Source organism: Nematolebias whitei, chromosome 9 (assembly GCF_014905685.2).
Source record: "Nematolebias whitei isolate Nwh7 chromosome 9, NemWhi1, whole genome shotgun sequence".
Taxonomy (NCBI): domain Eukaryota; kingdom Metazoa; phylum Chordata; class Actinopteri; order Cyprinodontiformes; family Rivulidae; genus Nematolebias; species Nematolebias whitei.
In genome coordinates, this window is record NC_056506.1 from 27,997,505 (window position 1) to 28,017,834 (window position 20,330).

The 20,330-nt window shown below is 40.2% G+C and overlaps 1 protein-coding gene across 1 annotated transcript in view; it reads left to right on the forward strand.

Moving 5' to 3' along the window:
• Positions 1–7,932: 7,932 nt before the first annotated feature.
• Positions 7,933–20,330, forward strand: part of pkn2a (protein kinase N2a) — a gene marked incomplete in the record, with an annotated part of 88,484 nt that continues 76,086 nt past the window's right edge. The window contains 1 exon segment of the mRNA XM_037682162.1: positions 7,933–8,302. Coding sequence (XP_037538090.1) covers positions 8,282–8,302 — 21 coding nt within the window.

The following is a 20,330-nucleotide window of genomic DNA, read 5'->3' on the forward strand; positions in this document are numbered from 1 at the left end:
TGTTGTTATTTATTTTTATTTTTTTTACTTCAGCCTAGCCTTCCACAACAGTCATTTGTTTAAGTGTCCCTTTGGGACAGAGACTTCTGTACCTGTGGTAAATCTAGTTTACTAAAGTTTCCTACGGATTAAATGGGGCTGAGCACCCATCCATCCATCCATTATCTTTTACTCACTTCTTCCTTTTCGGGTCACGAGGGTCACTGATACCCATATTCATCTATCACTGTGCTAAGGACACCCTGGACAGGTCTCCAGTCCATCACAGGGACACAGAGAGACAAACGAGACAAACAACCATTCACTCTCTCACTCACACCTAGAGACAATTTAGAGTTACCAAAGGTCAGATCCTAGAATCACCCTTGATATTGTAAGGCAAAAATAAAACCTCATCTGTATCAGATGTTCTGTGGTGTTGGGAGAGGTCTGTCAGGTTTGATAGAGCAGCCTGTTGTTGGTTTACTCAACAAGTCACAACAATAGTGTAACAGAAAGTCTTCATTGTGAAACCAGAGTTGAAAGTATGTGGGCACTTACCCAGCAGTTTTGTCAAAGATGTGGTTTGGATTTTGAGATGCTCCATCACTGTAAAAACACAGTGCTGATTTTGTGTTTGTTTGTTTGTTTGTTTATTGATTTATTTTTGTTTGTTTAAATCTTATTTGGGTACATTTCAGGACTGTAGTTATCAGGACCCAGGGATGCAGACTCATGTAAGGACACGATGGAAAGGAAGATTTTGTGAATGGGAAAAAAAAAAAAATTAAATGACAACAAAACAACAAAAAACTCAATGAGCCAAATCACAGGGATCACAAGAGAAACAGCAAGGAGACAAACAGAATGACTGATGAGAAAAAGCTCTGATTACACAACACTAATTCTGAGTGAAACCGTAACATTTCTGCTATGGTTTGGTCCTTTGTGTAAAACAACAACAGCCCTCGTCTTCTCTGAAACTGAAGCTTTTTGTATCCAGATCTCAGAGTGAAGGTATGAAACTGCACGTGCGCATGACATACGGCTGCAGTTATTAGTTTTTCTACTCTATGAGAGTCAATGAACAACAGGAACAATGGCAGATTGTTACTGGCTACCGGCCAATACCCCTCTCCCCCATACTCAAAATGCTTTGAAAGACTGGTCATGGCCCACATCAAAAAAACCATTGACATCAGCGAGGACCCAAACCAGTATGCATACTGCAAGAATCTATCAACAGAGGATGCCATCTCCTCTGTGGTCCACACTGCTCTCACCAACCTGGAGCAGAAGGACTCCTACATCCATATGCTCTTTGTGGACTTCACGTCTGTCTTCAACACCATGATCCCCCAAACCCTGATGGACAAACTGCTCACACTAGGACTAAGCCCCTCCATTTGCAACTGGGTCCTAGATTTCTTAACAAACAGATCACAGTCAGTGAGGATCCACAACTTCTCCTCCTCCATCCTAACCCTCAGCACTGGCTCTCCTCAGGGCTGTGTGTTGAGCCCTCTCCTGTTCACTCTGCTCACATATGACTGCACATCTACACATCCAGGCTGTCACATTGTAAAGTTTGCAGATGATACAGCAGTGGTGGGATGAATCACTAACAACGATGAGTCCAGCTACAGGCAGGAGGTGGAACACCTGGAGAGCTGGTGCAAGAAGAATAGCTTTCACATCAATGTGAAGAAGACAAAGGAGATGATTGTGGACTTCAGAAGGGACAAACACACCTACTGCACATGGGAAGATCTACGGTGGAAGTGGTCTCCAACTACAAGTACTTGGGTGTGCACCTGAATGACAACCTCAGCTGGAGCAACAACACTTCCAGCCTGATCAAGAAAGCTCATCAGAGACTCTACTTCCTCTGATGGCTGAGACAAGCTGGTCTGGGAAGCATTTAGTCTTCACCTCCTTCTACAAGTGTGCAGTGGAGAGCATCCTGTGCTCCAGCATCAATGTTCAAAGCAAAAAATAATAGTGCCAGCGAGTGACGTCTTGCCAGATATACAATATTTACAGTTTTTAATAATTCTAGGGTCAGGTCAAAATATAATAATTTAAAGGGACAGAAATATAGTTTGTCATTTTTTATCTTGCAACCCTGCCTTGCATGGAAACTTCAGAGGATTCAACATGCACCACAGTATCAATGTGTTTTTTGTTGTTTGTTTTATGTTGATTCTCCACAATCAGCACTGAAAAAACACTAACGTTTCCAGAGATCATTCACATGTACAGTAGACAGGGCCTGGTAGCACTGAGATAAATGGAGGCAGCTGAGGCTAATGCAGACTTATGTAGGTGTAAACAAACAATAAATTCATGGTTTACACTACTACAATATGGTGGCTGAGGAGGGCACCTATCGCTTCGATCAAACTTCACCAGATATCCAATAATAGTCCAGATTTATGTAATAAAAGTCTAAATGAAAAAGGAACGTTACTTCCCAGCTCATGGGGATGTAAAAAAATTAGAAATTCTCGAGAGAAATCAAACACTTATCTGAAGTTTTCAAAAATAATCCTTTTGATGTAAAACTGTGTGTTTGGAATCTACCCAGAAAACTTCACACAAATGCAGAAACAAACCGAATTACTGTACTAGACTTCAGACTTACTTGCTGTTCAGGGTGCACCCCGCCTCTCGCACAGTGAGGGTTAGATATGGGCACCAGCGATCCCCACGACACGAAAAAGAAGAAGCGGGTAAAGATAATGGATGGAAGGATGGACAGACGGATGGACTTCCACAAGCCAGGAGAGTTGTTGCACTCCGTTGGGAAAGTGTAGAGGCTCCCTCTATCAAACAATGGATAAAATAATTTTCAGAGTGTACAGGTCTGGAAAGTCTAACATACATTGAAAAAAGAAAACCAAAAGATAACTCTAGGAACCATATATGAACATTATAGAAGCTGGAAAGTAGACTATATTTGTCAATATGCTAATTCTGATCTCGTAATAGTGCATTGCATGAATGCATAGTTGATGCAAGTTATTATATGCATGTTCTGATTATTGATTGAATTGCGATCTTTGTTCACAAAGTCCATTTCAAGATTTTTTTATGATGTAATAAACAAAAAACAATTAAAAAAAAACATTTGGGAAAAAAAATAATATGCAGATGTTAATGTTTAACAGAGGGGTTGGACTGAAGAACAAGGCTGTTTGAGGAAATGAAACAATGAATGATCTCATAGGGACATGGGAAAACCAACAAAACATTTGGAATAAAAAAAATACCTAAAAAGCAAAACACAAGGAACGACATGACAAAATCAAATTCACAGAACCAAACACAAAAAACTGGGATAAAGACAACACTGTGTTTTTCCTTATTTGCAGATATGTCATCACCTCTACAACAGGCTGCAGTCACTAAACAGGCAAACTGAACAGAAAAGTGAATTAACAAGTATTTCTGCCTCCGTGTGTATCAGGCAAACAATATGTAATCATTTACAGTATTTACTGATCAGAATGAAATCTAAAAAGAGGACAAGTTCAACTTTAATTTGGTTAAGTCCAAAAGGTAACAAGTTGTAGTTATCACTTTCTGAACGTTTATTAAAATCCATTCAGCGGTTTATTCATTCAACCTTTATTTATACAGGCTAGTCTCACGGAGTCACGAGGACTCATTTACAAGAGAGACTTGTTCATGAGAATTTTTGTTAACACACACACAGAGACAGGTAAACACATTATCGTCCACCCTCACCTTTTGGAGGTGGGTGATAAATATTCTGAACTGCTTCTGTCTCATAGCATCATGTTTCCCAGTAAAAGCTGCCCGGCTGTACCTTCATCTGTCCCATAAAAAACTTTGTCCGCAAATAAATGAGGTACACGCTGTGAATAAATTTCATTCTTTTACTTGGAAAATGACTGTTTTGTCAACACGTCTTTAGTGTTAAAGCAATGTGCAGTGAGTTCCTGTACAGTTGGTTTTCACAGAATGATTACTGTATTCACAACAGAACTGCACCGTATACACTGTCACTGTGAATTTACAGTGCATTCTGGGAAAATATTAGGTTACTGTAAATCAAACGACAGTAATTCTGGCTTGATATAAACCATTTGTAGTAGTTTTATATTACTTTTCATTTAACAATAGCAATATTATTTTAAATTATATTATATATTACATTATTGCAATTAGTTCGAGAGTTAGTTTTAAAGTACTTATGTGCTACTGTAGTTAGTACTACAATAACTTTACTGTGGTATGGAAATGCTGGATACACCCGCTTTGCCTTAGCTACCTCCCTCTTTGTTCTACGTTGCATCTCCTTATAATCCTGTCTCCTCCCTTCAGTCCTCTCACTGTCATATTTCTTCTTGGCTCACCTCTTCCTCGGGGTAATTTCCTGCACTTCACTAATCCTTTCCTCTCTGAACTCCTCACTACATTTTTATTTTTCCTTCCTCATCTTCCATATTTTCCTCTTTTTCACCACAACAGTCATTCTACACACAACCATCCGATGCTGTCTGGCCACTCTCTCCCCTGCCACAACCTTACAGTCTCCAATCTCCCTCAGGTTTCCTCTTCTACACAGAATGTAGTCGACCTGTGTACTTCTCCACTCTTACAGGTCACTCTTTGTTCCTCCCTCTTTTGGAAATAGGTATTGACTATAGCCATTTCCATTCTCTTGGCAAAATCCACCACCAGCTGTTCTTCTTGGTTTCTTTCCTCGACACCAAACCTACCCATCACTTCCTCATCCCCTCTGTTTCCTTCACCAACATGTTCATTCAGGTCTGCTCCGATCACCACTCTCTCCTCCCTGGAAATACTCTCTATCACTTCATCCAGATCCTTCAAAAAATTATATTTCTCCTCCTCATCTCATCCAACCTGAGGAACATAACCCCTGACAACATTTAGCATCAGACCTTCTACTTCTACCTTCAGGCACATCACTCTATCTGACACTCTCTTCACCTCTATCTTTGCCAACTCCTCCTTCAGGACCACCCCTACTCCATTTCTCTTTCTATCCACACCATGGTAAAACAGTTTGAACCCTGCTCCAATACTACGAGCCTTGCTGCCCTTCCACTTGGTCTCTTGAACACAAAACATTTACCTTCCTTCTCTGCATCATGTCAGCCAGCTCTCTACCTGTCATTGTCCTCACATTTAGTTGTCACCCTCAGTCCTACATTTTTGACTTTCTTCTTCTCCCCCTGTCTCCTGACATGTTTCCCTCCTTGTTGTCTTCTTCTAACAGTAGCAGAATCTCTGCTGGCACCATGCTTGTCAATAGCACCAGTGGTGGTTGTTGTTAACCCATGTTCCTGACCGATCCAATATGGTGTCACCTGGATGAACTTGCATGTTTGTTTTGGCAAAAGGGTTTTACACTGATTGTTTGTGGTCTGTTTGTCAGGGAGGGGTTCACATGACACAGCATGAGGAAAAACAGGGAATTGTGAGTCCCCGACCAAAATAAACAAAAACAGGACAAAGTCTTGAACCAGCCAGCCGTCAGATTCAGGCTGCTCCCCTCACCCTATGGTCTAGAAACTAACTCCATAAACCAAGAACCCAGAAACAAGGACTGCTGGTAACTCCTAGACCAAGTACAATATACAAAAGTGACAGTGTGCAAGGCTAGTGTCTGTAAGGGAAGGAGCGGGAGTGAGCATGGAGGTGGAGAGAGGAACCAGTAACCACCAGATATCGCACCAACACCTTCGACCTCCTCTCTGCTCCTTGCTCCTGTAGCAGGTGGAGCTTGTTACTTATAAAGTTTCACCAGCTAACCAAAGCTGAAAAGAGAGGACACATCAGTTAAATAAACGTGACACAGGGTCATGCAATGCTAATATCATAACAAGAAGATACTGAGGGCAGGAAGGAACATGAACAAATTAAGACACTTAAAGCTATTGTAGTAGGAAAACACTAAGCATGTTGGATCGTGACCCAAAATAGGAGGCAGTGGAGACTTTGAAGATGACTGAAATTTCTTCCCTTGTTCTGCTCTGTGTGAATGATGCCAACAAGCCACAGCAAATTACTCACTTTACAACTGTCTCTGCATAAAAATGTCCAGGTCTGAACATTTTCTTTATGTAACTGGAGAGGATATTGGTCCTAATATTTTAACTGCCTGTGTATTTTTGGTGTATTGTTTGCTTATATCTTGTGGGTTCATTGTTTATAATTCTGTACAGCACTTTGAGCTGCTTTTAATATGAAAGGTGCTTTATAAATAAAATTGACTGATTGGTTGATTGATGTGTCGCCCACTGCACTTACTCTCTCTCCTGCTAAAAATGGACTTAAAAGCATTCACAGCTGCTGGTTAGGAGGCTAATACAGTCGAATTATAAATCTGTAGCTCTACCTACACATGCAAGCTAGATTTGAGTGGTCCTTTATTTTTTTAACTGCGGAAAAAACGTATGTCAGACTGCCTTTGGCCATTGTTAAAGCTGTATCATATGAAATAAAGTGGAATGTCTGTTTGAAGATGTTGGATCAGTCTGAACAGAACACCACGGAGACGTGCTTCAACGTGTGTCTACATTTGCATTAATGTAATGTTCATGGAAGTGTTTGTCTATCTATAGATTTTTTTGTACACTTTCAAATGTTCTTCTTTTTAAAATGGATTTTATTCATTTATACGTGTCTCTTCTACTTGTTAGTTCATTTCAATTCAGTTTATTTCTATAGCGCCAAGTCACAACAGAAGTCATCTCAGGGCTCTGAACAGAAACATTCATTCATATATATAAAGTAAGTTAATAACATTATTTATATGAGGAGCAGACTGCTTTGAGTTTAACTTTGTCACAGACTCTCATCCTGAGCAAGCATGAAGGTGACAGTGGAAAGGAAAAACTCCCTCATGAGGAAGAAACCTTTAGCAGAACCAGGTCATCTGCTTCATCCGGCTTGGTTTGGTAGGAACAGATACACAATGGCAGTTTGAGAATCACATGTTAAGATAAAAATTATTTTAAATGAAAACGATTCAATTGTAACAATTCATTTTAAGAAATTAGGTCAATTTGTCCTCTAGTAGTCTAAGTCTATGGCAGCATAACAAGCCAACACTAACTATAGGATTTATCGAAAAGGAAAGTCTTGAGCCCAGTCTTAAAACTGGACAATGTGTCAGCCTCGGTTCCACAAGAGAGGAGCCTGTTAACTGAAAGATCTTCCTCCCATTCTGCTTTTGGAAACCACAAGTAAGCCTGCAGTCTGACAGTGAAGTGCTCTGTTAGGAAAATATGGGACAATAAGATCTCAAATATAAGATGGAGCTAGGTTGTTGAGGGCTTTGTAGGTTAGAAGGAAAAGTAGTTAGGAGTAGGCGGGGGATGTTTGTCTGTTTGTTGCTGGTAGTTGCTTAATATTATTATGAAAATTATTATGATTGAAATAATTGTTTGAAAAAAGGGGCAGATATAATGAGATTTTTTCTTCTTTCTGCTGCCTTTCATTTTAAATCTTTTGTATCTTTTTTTTATATTGTTATGGAATTGTTTTGTACTTTTTAAAAAATGAATAAACTTTATACCATACCATACCCTATGTTGAGGAAAAAAACAATCAGTGTGCTGAAAAATTAGAACTTTTTATTTCATAAGCTCGTGTTTACCAGCAATTATGAAATCTCATAACTCTTATTTTTGAGCTTATAGAACACATATTTGAGGGGATTTTTTAATTTTTTTTATCAGATTGACAAACATGATGTATTTTTTTAAAATAATTTACAATACTGATTACACATCCTGTAAATAATTTTTTTTTTACGTTTACCTAAATAAAACATTTAGGCTCCTCACTCTGCATCTTATTTCTTTTAACACATTGATTTGTGTCCACCTCAGAGGAGGTCAGGTCTTCGTGGTGAGGTTCGGTGGAGCGTGTGGGACCTTCTGGGTCACGTGTGTGACTGTCCCGGCAGGAGTGGGAGTCCCCGCAGGCCCGCAGCTCCACGGGGCGGACGCTTCCTCTCCAAACCACCGCCTCTATCCCTCCAACTGCAGCGGGACAGATTTATGCCGCGGCTCCCTGCGTGCGCGAGCGCCAGTCCAGCCTTCGGGACGGTGAGACCGAGTCAGAAAAAAGAAGAAGTGCGAAGACGGGACGGGAAGCCCCGTGTGTGGGAGATGAGCGATGGTTCGGTGAAAATAGTCCGGTTGTCGTGTCGCCAGCGAGGGAAACTCAAAGCGAGTGTTGTTTTCGGAGCCGCTCCTCCACTCTCCCCGTAGGATCTGATTCAAAGGCGAAAACCAAGATGGCCGCCGACTCCGTGCAGGTAGGAAAAGTTGACAACTGTTGCGAAAAGTGCGCAAACTTCCCTCAGGGGTTCGTTAACAAGTTAGTAAGCGGTGGTGTTTAATTAAAGTGGGGTCTCTGCGTGTCAGTGACGTTGTTTGAAGGTACAAAAAGCGCTGATAAGTTTCCACAGGAGGCTCAGAGCTTTTCCATGGATCGAGGCCTGGGAAACAATATCCAAACTAACTTATCCTGAAGTATCCCAAGTTTTAAATGGTTGCTTTATTTTTAGAAGCTGCTGAATTAACGAACGTATTTTATATTTTCATCAAGTAATTTAAGACTCGTTTGGATTTAGTTAGTTAAACAATGGCAGAAAGTATGACCTCATAGCACGTTAACATACGACGGCTCATTTAGTTCTTAATAAAAATGAACTTTCCTGTTGAAAAAGTTCTCAAAGATATTTCAGATCGACAAAACCTTGCGATTCGCAATATAAATCCGCTACAGTCAGTAAATTACTGCTCTAAAACAAAGGGAAATTGTAGGTTTTATGTTGTGTAGTATTAATAGGACCGATTAATGTGGTTTCACTCAAGTTTCGTGAGGCCTAGCAGACATCTTCAGCTCAAACTAAATATTTGAACCCCTCAAAAGTTCACGTCAAACTTAAAAGTTGTCTGGTATTCATGCAGGTTCATAACAGGGAGGGAAGTTTGCCGTAGATACCAGAGATAATGCACCAGTGAGAAGTATTAAAAGTTTCTTTTCCATGTGCTTCTCACAGCTGATGCAGACTGAAATCTTTTACTGTCAGGTACAAAATCTATCGTCAGTTATGTGGAATAACTAGAACGGTGACATGAAATTGCTTTTTTGTGCCCAATCCCATTGTTAAGTCAATTCATAGTTATGTTGAATGAAAAATGTTTCATCTATGTTCTCTATGGATGTTGACCCCATCAGAGGAGCATTTCCTAGTGTGGGGTCACTGCATCTCCTACTGCTCATCTATGGACAGGTCATGGAGACAGTAGGTCTAGGAGGAAACCTCCAGACATCCATCACTCTCTCCAGCGACACTATCCAGCTTCTTCTGGGGGATGGATTACAAGGAGTTCCCAGGCCAGAGAGAATACGTGCACTGTAGTTCTTCCAGCAAGTTCTGGGTCTCTCCTCAGTGGAACATGCTTGGAAAACCTCCAAAGGCGGCGTCCTAATCAGAAGCCTGAACCACCTCAGCTCACTCCTTTCAATGCAGAGGAGCAGTGGCTCTTCTTGCTCTCCCTGGATAGCAGAAGTCCTCACACTATCATTAGCTATGTTTACATGCGCAGAATTCTTTGACCGGATTGAAATGTGTTCTGTTTGAATAATTCAAATGTGTTGTTTACATGGGCACAATCTGTTCATGATGAGTGTTTACATGCAGCGGGCTTTGTTCTGAACAGCAGTACTGACATGCGCAGAGTGGTAAACTCTCCTTAAAAAAAAACACCGAAGAAGAAGTTCTACTTCCGGGTGAACGTAAACAAACCTGAACACCCAAAATGGACCCGCGACAGGTTTTAATGATGGTGGAGACGTTATTGCACTCCCTGACTGAGCTACAGGTAATAGAAATCATTCTGAGCTCTTTAAAAGCTTCTAGTAGAAATGTTGTGTCGCTCACCGACCAGTTTTGCTTCCCTGACATGCTAATATTATTAGTGTTAGCCAGGCGGAAATGGCAAAGTCGCACATGCGCAGTCAGGTCAGTTTTTCACGATCAGATAAAAACGAACAGATCAAGTGTTTACATGCGCACCGGTCGGGTTACGGAAAACAGTAAACCACTCGTTTCGTTCTGATCACAAATTATATCGGATCGCGCCGAATACACAAAAAATAACCCGAACGGAGTGTTTACATGACACACTTTTATTCCGACCGGCCATTTGAACATGTAAACATTATGTCCATGTAAACATACCCATTGAGGCTGAGCCCAGCCATCCTATAAGGGAAGCTCATGGAAAGGGGGAGGAGTTGAAAAGTTTGATAGCAACAGGGAGGAAGGACTTCCTGTGGCGTTCTGTGGAGCACCTCGGTGGTCTCAGTCTACGACTGATTGTGCTGCGGTAAGAGTCCAGTGTGGCATACATGGGGTGTGACGTGTTGTTCAGGATCTGGAGCAGTTTCCTCAGCATCCTCTGCTCGGACACCTCTGTCAGAGACTGCAGGTCCACTCCCAGAACTGGGCCAGCTCTCTTGATGAGTTTATTGAGTTTGTTGGCATCAGCTTACCTCACCCTGCTGCTACAGCACACCACAGCGTAGAAGATGATGCTGGAGGCCATCGAGTGGTAAAACATCTGCAGCATGGTCCTGCAGATGTTAAAGGACCCGAGTCTCCTCAGAAGAAAAAGGCATCTTTACCCTTTCTTGTAGAGGGCGTTGGTGTTAGCTGCCCAGTCCAGTTTATTGTCTAGGTCAAGGGCTGTCAAACCCACTTATAAAAGGGGGCCATAATTAAAACCCTTTTCAAACTAAGGGCCAATTTCAAAAACGACATTAACTCAAATCAGATACCCAACATCTTTTCTTGGTCACAGGCTCCTCGACAAGAGTTTGATTGGTCTCATTTGATGTTCTCTGTTGTGCTTTCGACATCATAATCACAGATTACTGAAAAAATTCTAAAGATAGAAGTATTTTATGTTTCATATATCATCTTGAGGGCCAGATAAGATGTCATCAAGGGCCACATTTGGCCCCCAGGCCTTGAGTTTGACACATATGGTCTAGGTGTACCCCCAAGTAGGGGTGCACCAATTTCAGTTTTTTGGCCGATCATTGATTTCTAAAAAATCTGACCTGCCGATTCCAATTTTGGCCGATACCGATTTTGTTTTATAAGCGACACTGTCAGGTGTTTTAAAGTCTCAATGCACCTTCAATTTTCCAATATTATTTTATTGAAAAACATACCCTTGAACAATATCCTAGAAACCATACAAACTTGTTTTAACTGGCCATGAGGTAGTGCTCTGAAATATAAATGAAGTTCAGACAGTTGTTGTTGTTAAAACTAAAAAAAATCTGTAAAATTGGTTTCTCATGCAAGTTTCAGCCGATTTCCCAAAATTAAGTAAATTGGGACCGATAAATTGGCCGGCCAATAAATCGGTGCACCCCTAGTCCACAGTGTCCATCTTAGTACCCTTGATGTTGATAGGGTTTGGAAGGGGGCTGATCTGATTGTAACCAATTATTTCAAAGAAAATATCCTATTAAGATTATAATCATAGTATAGATAATTAAGATAATAAAAAAATTATAATAAAAATTGCTATTCTGTTGTATCGTTCAGTACAGTCCTTCTGCAGTATAGTTTCTGAAGTTCCATTTAAGTGTTTCACATTATAGATAAATTGCTGAGAAACAGACTGACAGACTTAACACAAAACAAAGTGTAGTACACTCCATCAAGATGGTACAGTAGGTCATCTATCACCTCTCAGCAAGGTTTGTTAGATCGATTCCCGCCTGGGAATCGTTCTGCGTGGAGTATGCTTGTTCTCTCCGTGCATGTGTGGCATGTGTGGGTTTTTTCCGGGCACTCCGGTTTTCTCCCACAGACCAAAAGCATGCATATTAGGCTAATTGGTAACTCTTAAATATTCCTTAGGTGAGTGTGAATGTTTTTGTCTATGTGGCCCTGTGATGGACCTGCGACCCGTTTCAAGGTTCTTTGTCATTCGCATCACATATGGTACATGAGGTGGGACGAAATTGTGTACCCAAGGTCCCAGTTACACCCAAAAATAGCAAAAATATAAAGTATAAAAAGAAACGGTATACAAGGATCTAAGATATACGCTAAACACTAATGATGTAAAAATAATACTGTTTATTAAACAACAACCTAAACATGAGTCTGTAGTAGAAGATGGGTGAGAAATCAGCAGCATGGATAAGTCTCATATCACCAACTAAAGTGGCATTAAAGTGATTTTTTTTTAACCTCCAAAAGGTGCATATGTAGATACACATCCAATAATTTTTTGAGTTTTACTAAAATCCTTCCCGTGGATCATGGGATATTTTCTAACGGACAGAGTTGATGCTGAAGAGTTAATGACAGTTTTAAACAGAGCTTGCATGATCAGTTAGCGGTTGGAGTTTGTGCCATGGGTCAGACTTAGCTATAACCACACCCCATTTGAGTTCAGTATCTGTACAATAGGACTGGACTATATGGCCAAAACTTTTATCACAATATATTTCTTAATTTCCGTCTAACGATATAATTCGATATCAGTATAAAAATATAAAAGCCTCAGAAAAACTGTACAATTAAATTAATTTTCACCTTTTATTTGTATTTAACCTTCAAAAAAAATTGAAATCACCGTCAAATAAACATAAAACTCTCAACTTTGTCAATATTAATAGGTTTAACTTTAAACACACACAGACTGATATATTTCAAATGCTTATTTCTTTTAATGTTGATGATTATTACCGACTACTAATGAAAACTCCAAATTCAGTACATCAGAAAATTGGTATATTGTGAAACGTTCAATATTGAAGACACCTGGTGCCACGCTCTAATCAGCTAACTGATTAATCAGCTAACTTTAACTCAAAACACTTGCAAAGGCCTTTAAATGGTCTCTCAGTCTAGTTATGTAGACTACACAATCATGGGGAAGACTGCTGACTTGACAGTTGTCCAAAAGACGACCATTGACAACTTGCACAAGGAGGGCAAGACACAAAAGGTCATTGCTAAAGAGGCTGGCTGTTCACAGAGTTCTGTGTCCAAGCACATTAAAAGAGAGGTGATGGGAAGGAAACTGCCGCTAGCTGTTTAGGATTTTGAAACAAAACCCATTACAAAATGTGGGGGAGATTCACAAAGAAGAGTGGACTGCAGCTGGAGTCAGTGATACAAGAACCACCACGCACAGACATGTGCAGGACAAAGGACTCAGCTGTCTCATTTTTTGTGTCAAGCCACTCTTGAACAAGAGACAGCGTCAGAAACGTCTCACCTGGGACTGCTGCTGAGTGGTCCAAATTTATCTTCTCTGATGAAAGTAAATTTTGCTTTTCCTTTGGAAATCAAAGTCCCAGAGTCTGGAGGAAGAGAGGACAGACACAGAATCCACGTTGCTTGAGGTCCAGTGTCAAGTTTCCGCAGTCAGTGATTGTTTTGGGAGCCATGTCATCTGCTGGTGTTGGTCGACTGTGTTTTGAAGTCCAAGGTCAACGCAGCCGTCTACCGGAAAGTTGTAGAGTACTTCATGCTTCCTGTTGCTGACCAACTTTATGGAGATGCAGATTTTGTTTTCCAATAGGACTTGGCACCTGCACACAGTGCCCATGTTACCAGTATCTGTACCAGTACCAGTAGCTTTTCCATGGTATCCCTGTTCTTAATTGGCCAACAAACTCACCTAACCTTCACCCCATGGTACTGTGAAGAGGAAGATGTGATACGCCAGATCCAACAATTCAGAAGAGCTGAAGGCCACTATCAGAGCAACCTGGGCTCTCATAACACCTGAGCAGTGACACAGACTGATCCACTCCATGCCACGCTACGTTGCTGCAGTAATCCAGACAAAAGGAGCAACAACTAAGTACTGAGTGATGTACATGCTCATACTTTTCATGTTCATAATTTTCAGTTGGCCAACATTTCTAAAAATCCTTTTTTTATTGGTCTTAAATAATGTTCTAATTTTCTGAGATACTAAATTTAAGATTTTCATTAGTTTTCAATTATAATCATCATCATTATAAGAAATAAACATTTGAAATATATCAGTCTGTGTGTAATGAATGAATATAATATACTAGTTTCACTTTTTGAATGGAATTACTGAAATAAATCAACTTTTTCATGATATTCTAATTTTATGACCAGCGCTTGTATATTCAACAACTGTTTTTTTTGAGAGTTTCATTAAATCTGCCCTGTCCTTAATACAGTATTGACCACACACACTCACACGCATGCATACGTACAAATTTTTGCCTTTTGCCAGCCAGGGATAAATATATCATTGTTGTCCAATAGAAAGGGATGTTGGCTCAAGAGGGGAGTAAAGGAAGCCATTTTTATCATCTATGTGAAGAAAACCTGTCTGGCGTTAAATGGGGCAGAGACCTCTGTGTCCAACTGTGACCCTCTAACAATGCTCTTATTGCAAATATCACTCAGCCCTCTGTGAATAGCAAGTGGCCATCAGGGAACTAACCATCAATCAGTTATTAGGCTGATGGTCCTCCTTTATCATGTGAACAACCAGTTTTGGTTGTAACCAGCAAACTGTTTGCACCATTATGAGGAGGTAATGCTTATAAGACTGAGTTTGTTGCAGCCCCTCAGACTAAAGAAGTCTTGGATAAAAGATGAAACGTTTCAACAAAGACAAATTCATCCAGAGGACCAGGCTCAACCTTGTGAGATTTATCTACCTGGATTATTGAGCATGCATCAGGACATGTTCAAATTAATAGTTGAGAAAACTAAACTCTTACTCGGTGTTAGATCTGTTATGTTTTTTAATTTCTTGTTTGTTTCACTAAACTATTCCTGCTGTGTTTGATTGTAAATTAAACCTAGAGAAGACATCACACCTTACAAGTTCATGTGAGAGAAAGAAGTTGATGCTGCATGCGGGTCTGCAGTAAAACAAGATTTTCCAGAGTTAACATCTTCAAGCCTAGTGCCATTGACATTTCTATCTGTAACAGCAGTTTCTGTCAGTAAATACAGCCTTTTTTTGAGTTTACAACAAGCCTCCAGTGTTTCCCAATCCAACATGCTCCATGACAGATAAAGGTTGAAAGTTCAAAAGGGTAAAACAGAATAACTTTTCAGTAATTCATACTTCCTGTCTGCTGTTATCTGCTGCAGTTTCTTTGCTCTCAAAGTACTCAAACAAACCCTCATTCTTATTGACATCCTTCTTTTGAGATTTTTAAACATCTAAGAAAAATAGTACATACAGCTGACTTTGTTTGCTTCACTCATTAAAAATCATAGACATCCAAAACATGGATGAAGCTTTTCTTCCTCCTTCCATTGTGTAAAATTGCAGCCAGCAGGATCCAGTTTATGGGCGCTGCCATGTTGTATTTTTGGTTTCACAGTTTGAGCAGTTGGGATGTGGGGCTATAATCTGTGTAAGTGAGGCCGGCCGTGCCTTAGTGTAGGGTTAGGGTTCAAACTCGGGGTCCGAATTTAGGGTTATGGTTAGATGGAAAGACTAGGTGTCAGAGGTTAAGATTAAGGTTAGAGGACAGGGATTAGACAAATATTAGTCTACCCTCAAAATACAGAAGATTATAATATTCCAGTAAGTTAAATCACCAAGCCAAGGCTGGTACAATTCAGGACCACAGTTGGTTAGAAGTGGGCCAAGAAGAAGCTAAGGGTAGGAATCTTTTTTGTACCCATGAAAGTATAGCTGCTTTGCCATTGAAAAGTGCAAATCCACTCGGCTCTGATCAGATCGGTTCTTCTCAGGTGTAGGTCATTTTCAACTGTGACTTGTTTCCCCACTATGTGGGTGGGATCGTAACTGGTCATTGTGTTTGAGCCACTCCGCCCATTGTGTTCCTTAATTGCCCTATAATTGGACTTCAGTTTCTTTAGCTTATTTTTTTTAGCACTGCTTATAAGTCCGGGTGTAGCCATGCTGCGCCATCATCTCAGATATTGCTTTGTAAATGTGCTAATTTTTTGTGACACTGTCCACATAACACGCAACATGAGGAAGTGGCGAATCAGATGTAGTTTTCAGTTTTGCTGGATGGGTCATCCATTGACATTACTCCACTGTCCAAGCAACAGCTGGTACCTGCTTACGTCAAAATCGGCACCAGTCTGCTTGGAACCTCATATAACTTGGTCTCATAATCCGGCTCGAGTGGGGGTGGGTACTGGCAGTGGGTAGGCCCTTAATTGATGCGGTGTGGAACCCGAGAGTTGAGACAGTGGCAAAGCACCATGTGTATATAGTGACCAAAACTACCAAAAAAGGACCAAAGTAGGACTATGCTTTCCTATCAAAAGTGTCACCACAACAACAAATTGATAAAAGCAAAGAACAAAATCCTAACAAGCACTAATCTCACTTGCAACTTTATGATATAGATACCAATGCCTGTCTCATAAATTTGCCTAAAAAAATTAATGTGTCCACTCTTGGTTATTGTTGTGAACGTCTAAATAGGTGATCCAGAAGATGTACGAGGTGCATTTCCACATCTTGCAGAAGCACAGAAGCCATTTCAGGTCTTGTAAATTAGTCCCCAAGGCTCAATGGGATTAATCTATATAAAGAAAGATTGAATAAATTAGTATGTTGTAATAAAAAGCACTGAGTGGGGAAAAAGGCAACATACCATACCATACCATTTTATTTATAGAGCACTTAAAACAGCTACAAGGCCAACCAAAGTGCTGTACAGACAGAACAATAGACAACACACGAAGCAATATCCAAAATGAAGTAAATCAAAAATATGGACATAAAAGTATTCCCAAGTTAGACAGATTTTTGAACATGCTATTTAAAAATATATATTGTATCTTTTTAGACTGGATGGTGATGAGAAGTCAAAATTATTTGTCAACTTCACTTGATTTTGCTAAACTTTACCAAAACAGTCTATTGTCAAACGTTTCAGTGTTCCTTGATATTATAATTGATTGTTAGTTTGACAGAAAACAAACTGGCAGGTTGAGACTTGACCAAACTGACTTCATGTGGCACTGGGAGCTTTAAAGCAGTCATTCTGTGACTTTTTCTCTTTCGAGCTTCTTGATCCTGTCTGAGCACCTAAGTAGTGCCTGACAACTGCAGCACAAAGAGGTGCAATATATATATATATATATATATATATATATATATATATATATATATATATATATATATATATATATATATATGTAAGGCCTGTGTATGGGACTATGCTTGCAGAACCTCTATTTATTACCCACTGGTGCTATTTTTGACTGCAGCAGAGCACAAGGCCTTGGCCATTGCTCTGCAGCAAGCTGCAGGAAAAGATAGGCTTAGTGTCGGAGTGTTTACTCAGATACTCTAGGTCTCGCACACAAAAGGCAGGGGCTTGGCTTTATAAGCATGAACTTAGAAAGTGACTACAACTTTTCTATTGTTTCATTGTCTTAACAGAGCTGCTGTTGTTGCACATAAAGCACAAGCTAGCTTGCATGCACTTCAGGTTAAGACTTAGTGTAAGCTTTTATTTCAGTTTCTTATCATGTCTAAAATGTCAAATGAGCTCCGTATCAAGTATGACGTTGACTTGTCTCATAATCTGGCCAGTTTGCAGTATATTCTTTGACGAGGTTATTTTATCATTGGTCAAATAAATAAATTGTTTTTATTCATTTATTTGACCAATAATAAAATAACCTCTTCTTCAAAGAGGAAAAAATTAATTAGTTTTTTAGGAGAGTCCTGGAGCAATGGTTAGAAAAGGTGAGCCTGTGATCGGAAGGTCTCTAGTTCAACTCCCTGGACAGACGACATTAAAATGTGGGTGAGAAAGGTGAAACACCCACACCTGCCTCCACCCTCATTTGCCCACTCTGGGCTCTTAACCCCCACCATCTTCTCCCCTGGACGGCATAGATGGCAGCTCTGCTCCACACACAGGGCTGTGGTAGCTCGGTGGTCTGTAGTTGCGTCAGGAAGGGCATCCGGCATAAAAACTATCGCCAAATCTTCATGCAAGTTGGTTCTTTGTGGCAAACCCTGAAGAAGGGAACAGCTGAAAGAAGGGGGAAAAAAAGAATTTGGTTCTTAGTGACTGATTAAGATGTGCAACTACAGGATTTTTCATTGTGGTTGGTTTTTAACAGAGTAGATCTAGCCAATTGTAGTGCTACACTGACAAGTACAAGTTCAGTCCATCAATCATAAACTGTATGAAAGAAGCATTTGCTTACAGTTCCTGCTTCACTTCACTTTGAAGCTCTGAAGTGTCAAGTTCCTGGTATGACGTCTTTCCCCTCATGAATCAGTGCATTCAGGCAATGAGACACAAAACCTGAACATGTAAAAAGGTTAACTCCAGCAAGTGTACCAGTGATGTAAAAACAAGTGCTTAAGCTTTATTTGCAAATAATCTTTGGTTCTTTCACTCAAAGAAATTATTTTGTTAGACGTTAAATGACTTGAATGCCTCCTGGGTTTTTGAGCTGATAATTGTTCACCTTATCTGATTGGCCATTTGTAAATTTCTGTGCATTTTTGCATAGTCCTCTTCGGTGCAACAGTGAGGACCCTCCTTGGTAGGATCTTCCAATATTACCCTGGGCCGGTCTGTTGTGAAGGAGCTGAATTGCAAGGCGAAGCTCTTCATTTATCTGTAGACCTTCATTCCTACCCTGGTCACAAACTCTGGGTAGTGAACAAAAGAACGAGATCACAGATGCAGGCGGTCGAAATGAGTTTTCTCTTTGGAGCAGCTGGGCTCTCCCTTAAAGCTAGGATGGGAAGTTCATTTATCGGGGAGAGATGGAAGACAATGGATGTATGGATGAATGAGTGTCACTCAATAAAACAGGAGAATTATGGGCCTTTTCCATAGCTCCTCTTCAGCACGGTTTGGCTCAGTACGGTTCCGAGGCCTTTTCCACAAGCAATTTTTCATGGAACCGGACCCTTTTTCTGGACCCATTTTTCTGGGTTTCCAAGCGTGCTGAACTGGCACCAAAGTGTGATGTCAGAACACTGTCGGTCACTGATTGGTCAAGGGGCAGAGTCACTTGTTGCTTGAGTAACTTTTCACAACAACCCGATCTGCCATTTGCAATTACTTGAATTTGGAGCAGCGACTGGACTTCTTTTTAAGATTTTAAAAACAATAATGACAACAACCGTGGTCTAATGCTGAAGTGCAGGTGTTTTTTTGTGTTTGGTGACAGACGACAAAATTTAGAGCGAGCTAGTCACTGCAGAGGATCATACAAGCTGCCGACCTGCAGAAGTGTGCGAGGCCGGACCCTGAGCCCCGGCCTTGTGCACTCCCGAAGGCCAGACCCTGAGCCACTGACCCACTGCAGACGGGGGCGGACTGGGACGGGTCTGAGATGGAGAGTGGAAACGATTTTTAAAAACAATTTATGTATAAAAAAAAAAGTTTTTTGTTTTTTTAATCAGTGAAGATTAAATAAATAAACAGTGCCAGCTTTATCATTAAATCCTTTTTTCACTTTAATGAATTCATTAAATCTATTAAAGTTAACTGAGCTGAAAAATCATAAAAAGACACAAATTTATTGGATCTCTCAGGAATATTTCCATCAAATGTTTAAATAAGAGACACAGCCTTTAGTTCAACTTTATTCTAACCCACAGATGTACAAATCACAAAACAAGAATTAAACTTTAAATCAAAGCTAAAATAAAATGATCTGTATACAAGAAATAAAACCACACATCTAATTAAACAATAAAAGTAGACACAATGAGTGCAAATACATCAACTAGGGGTGCACCGATTGCAGTTTTCTGGCCGATCACGGATTTCTAAAAAGTCTGACCTGCCGATTCCGATTGTGTTTCATAAGCGACACCGTCAGGTGTTATAAGGTCACAATGCACCTTCAATTTTCAATATTATTTTATTGAAAAACATACCCTTGAACAATATCCTAGAAACAATACAAACTTGTTTTAACTGGCCATGAGGTAGTGCTCTGAAATATAAATGAAGTTTGGACAATTGTTGTTAAAACTACAAATAAATCGGTAAAATCGTTTTTTCATATAAGTATTGGCAGATTTCCCAAAATTAAGGAAATCGGGGCCGATAAATCGGCCGGCCTATTTATCGGTGCACCCCTAGGTAAGGCGCATTGGATTTTGGACCCTGCCCACTAGAAGCAGTACTGAATAGGGGTGCGAATCCCTCAGTGTCTGGTGATCCGATTCGATTCCGATTTTTGGTGTCACGGTACGATTTAAAATCGATTTTTCAATTCGGAAACAATTTTCAATTCAGAAACAATTTTTCTATTGAAATGG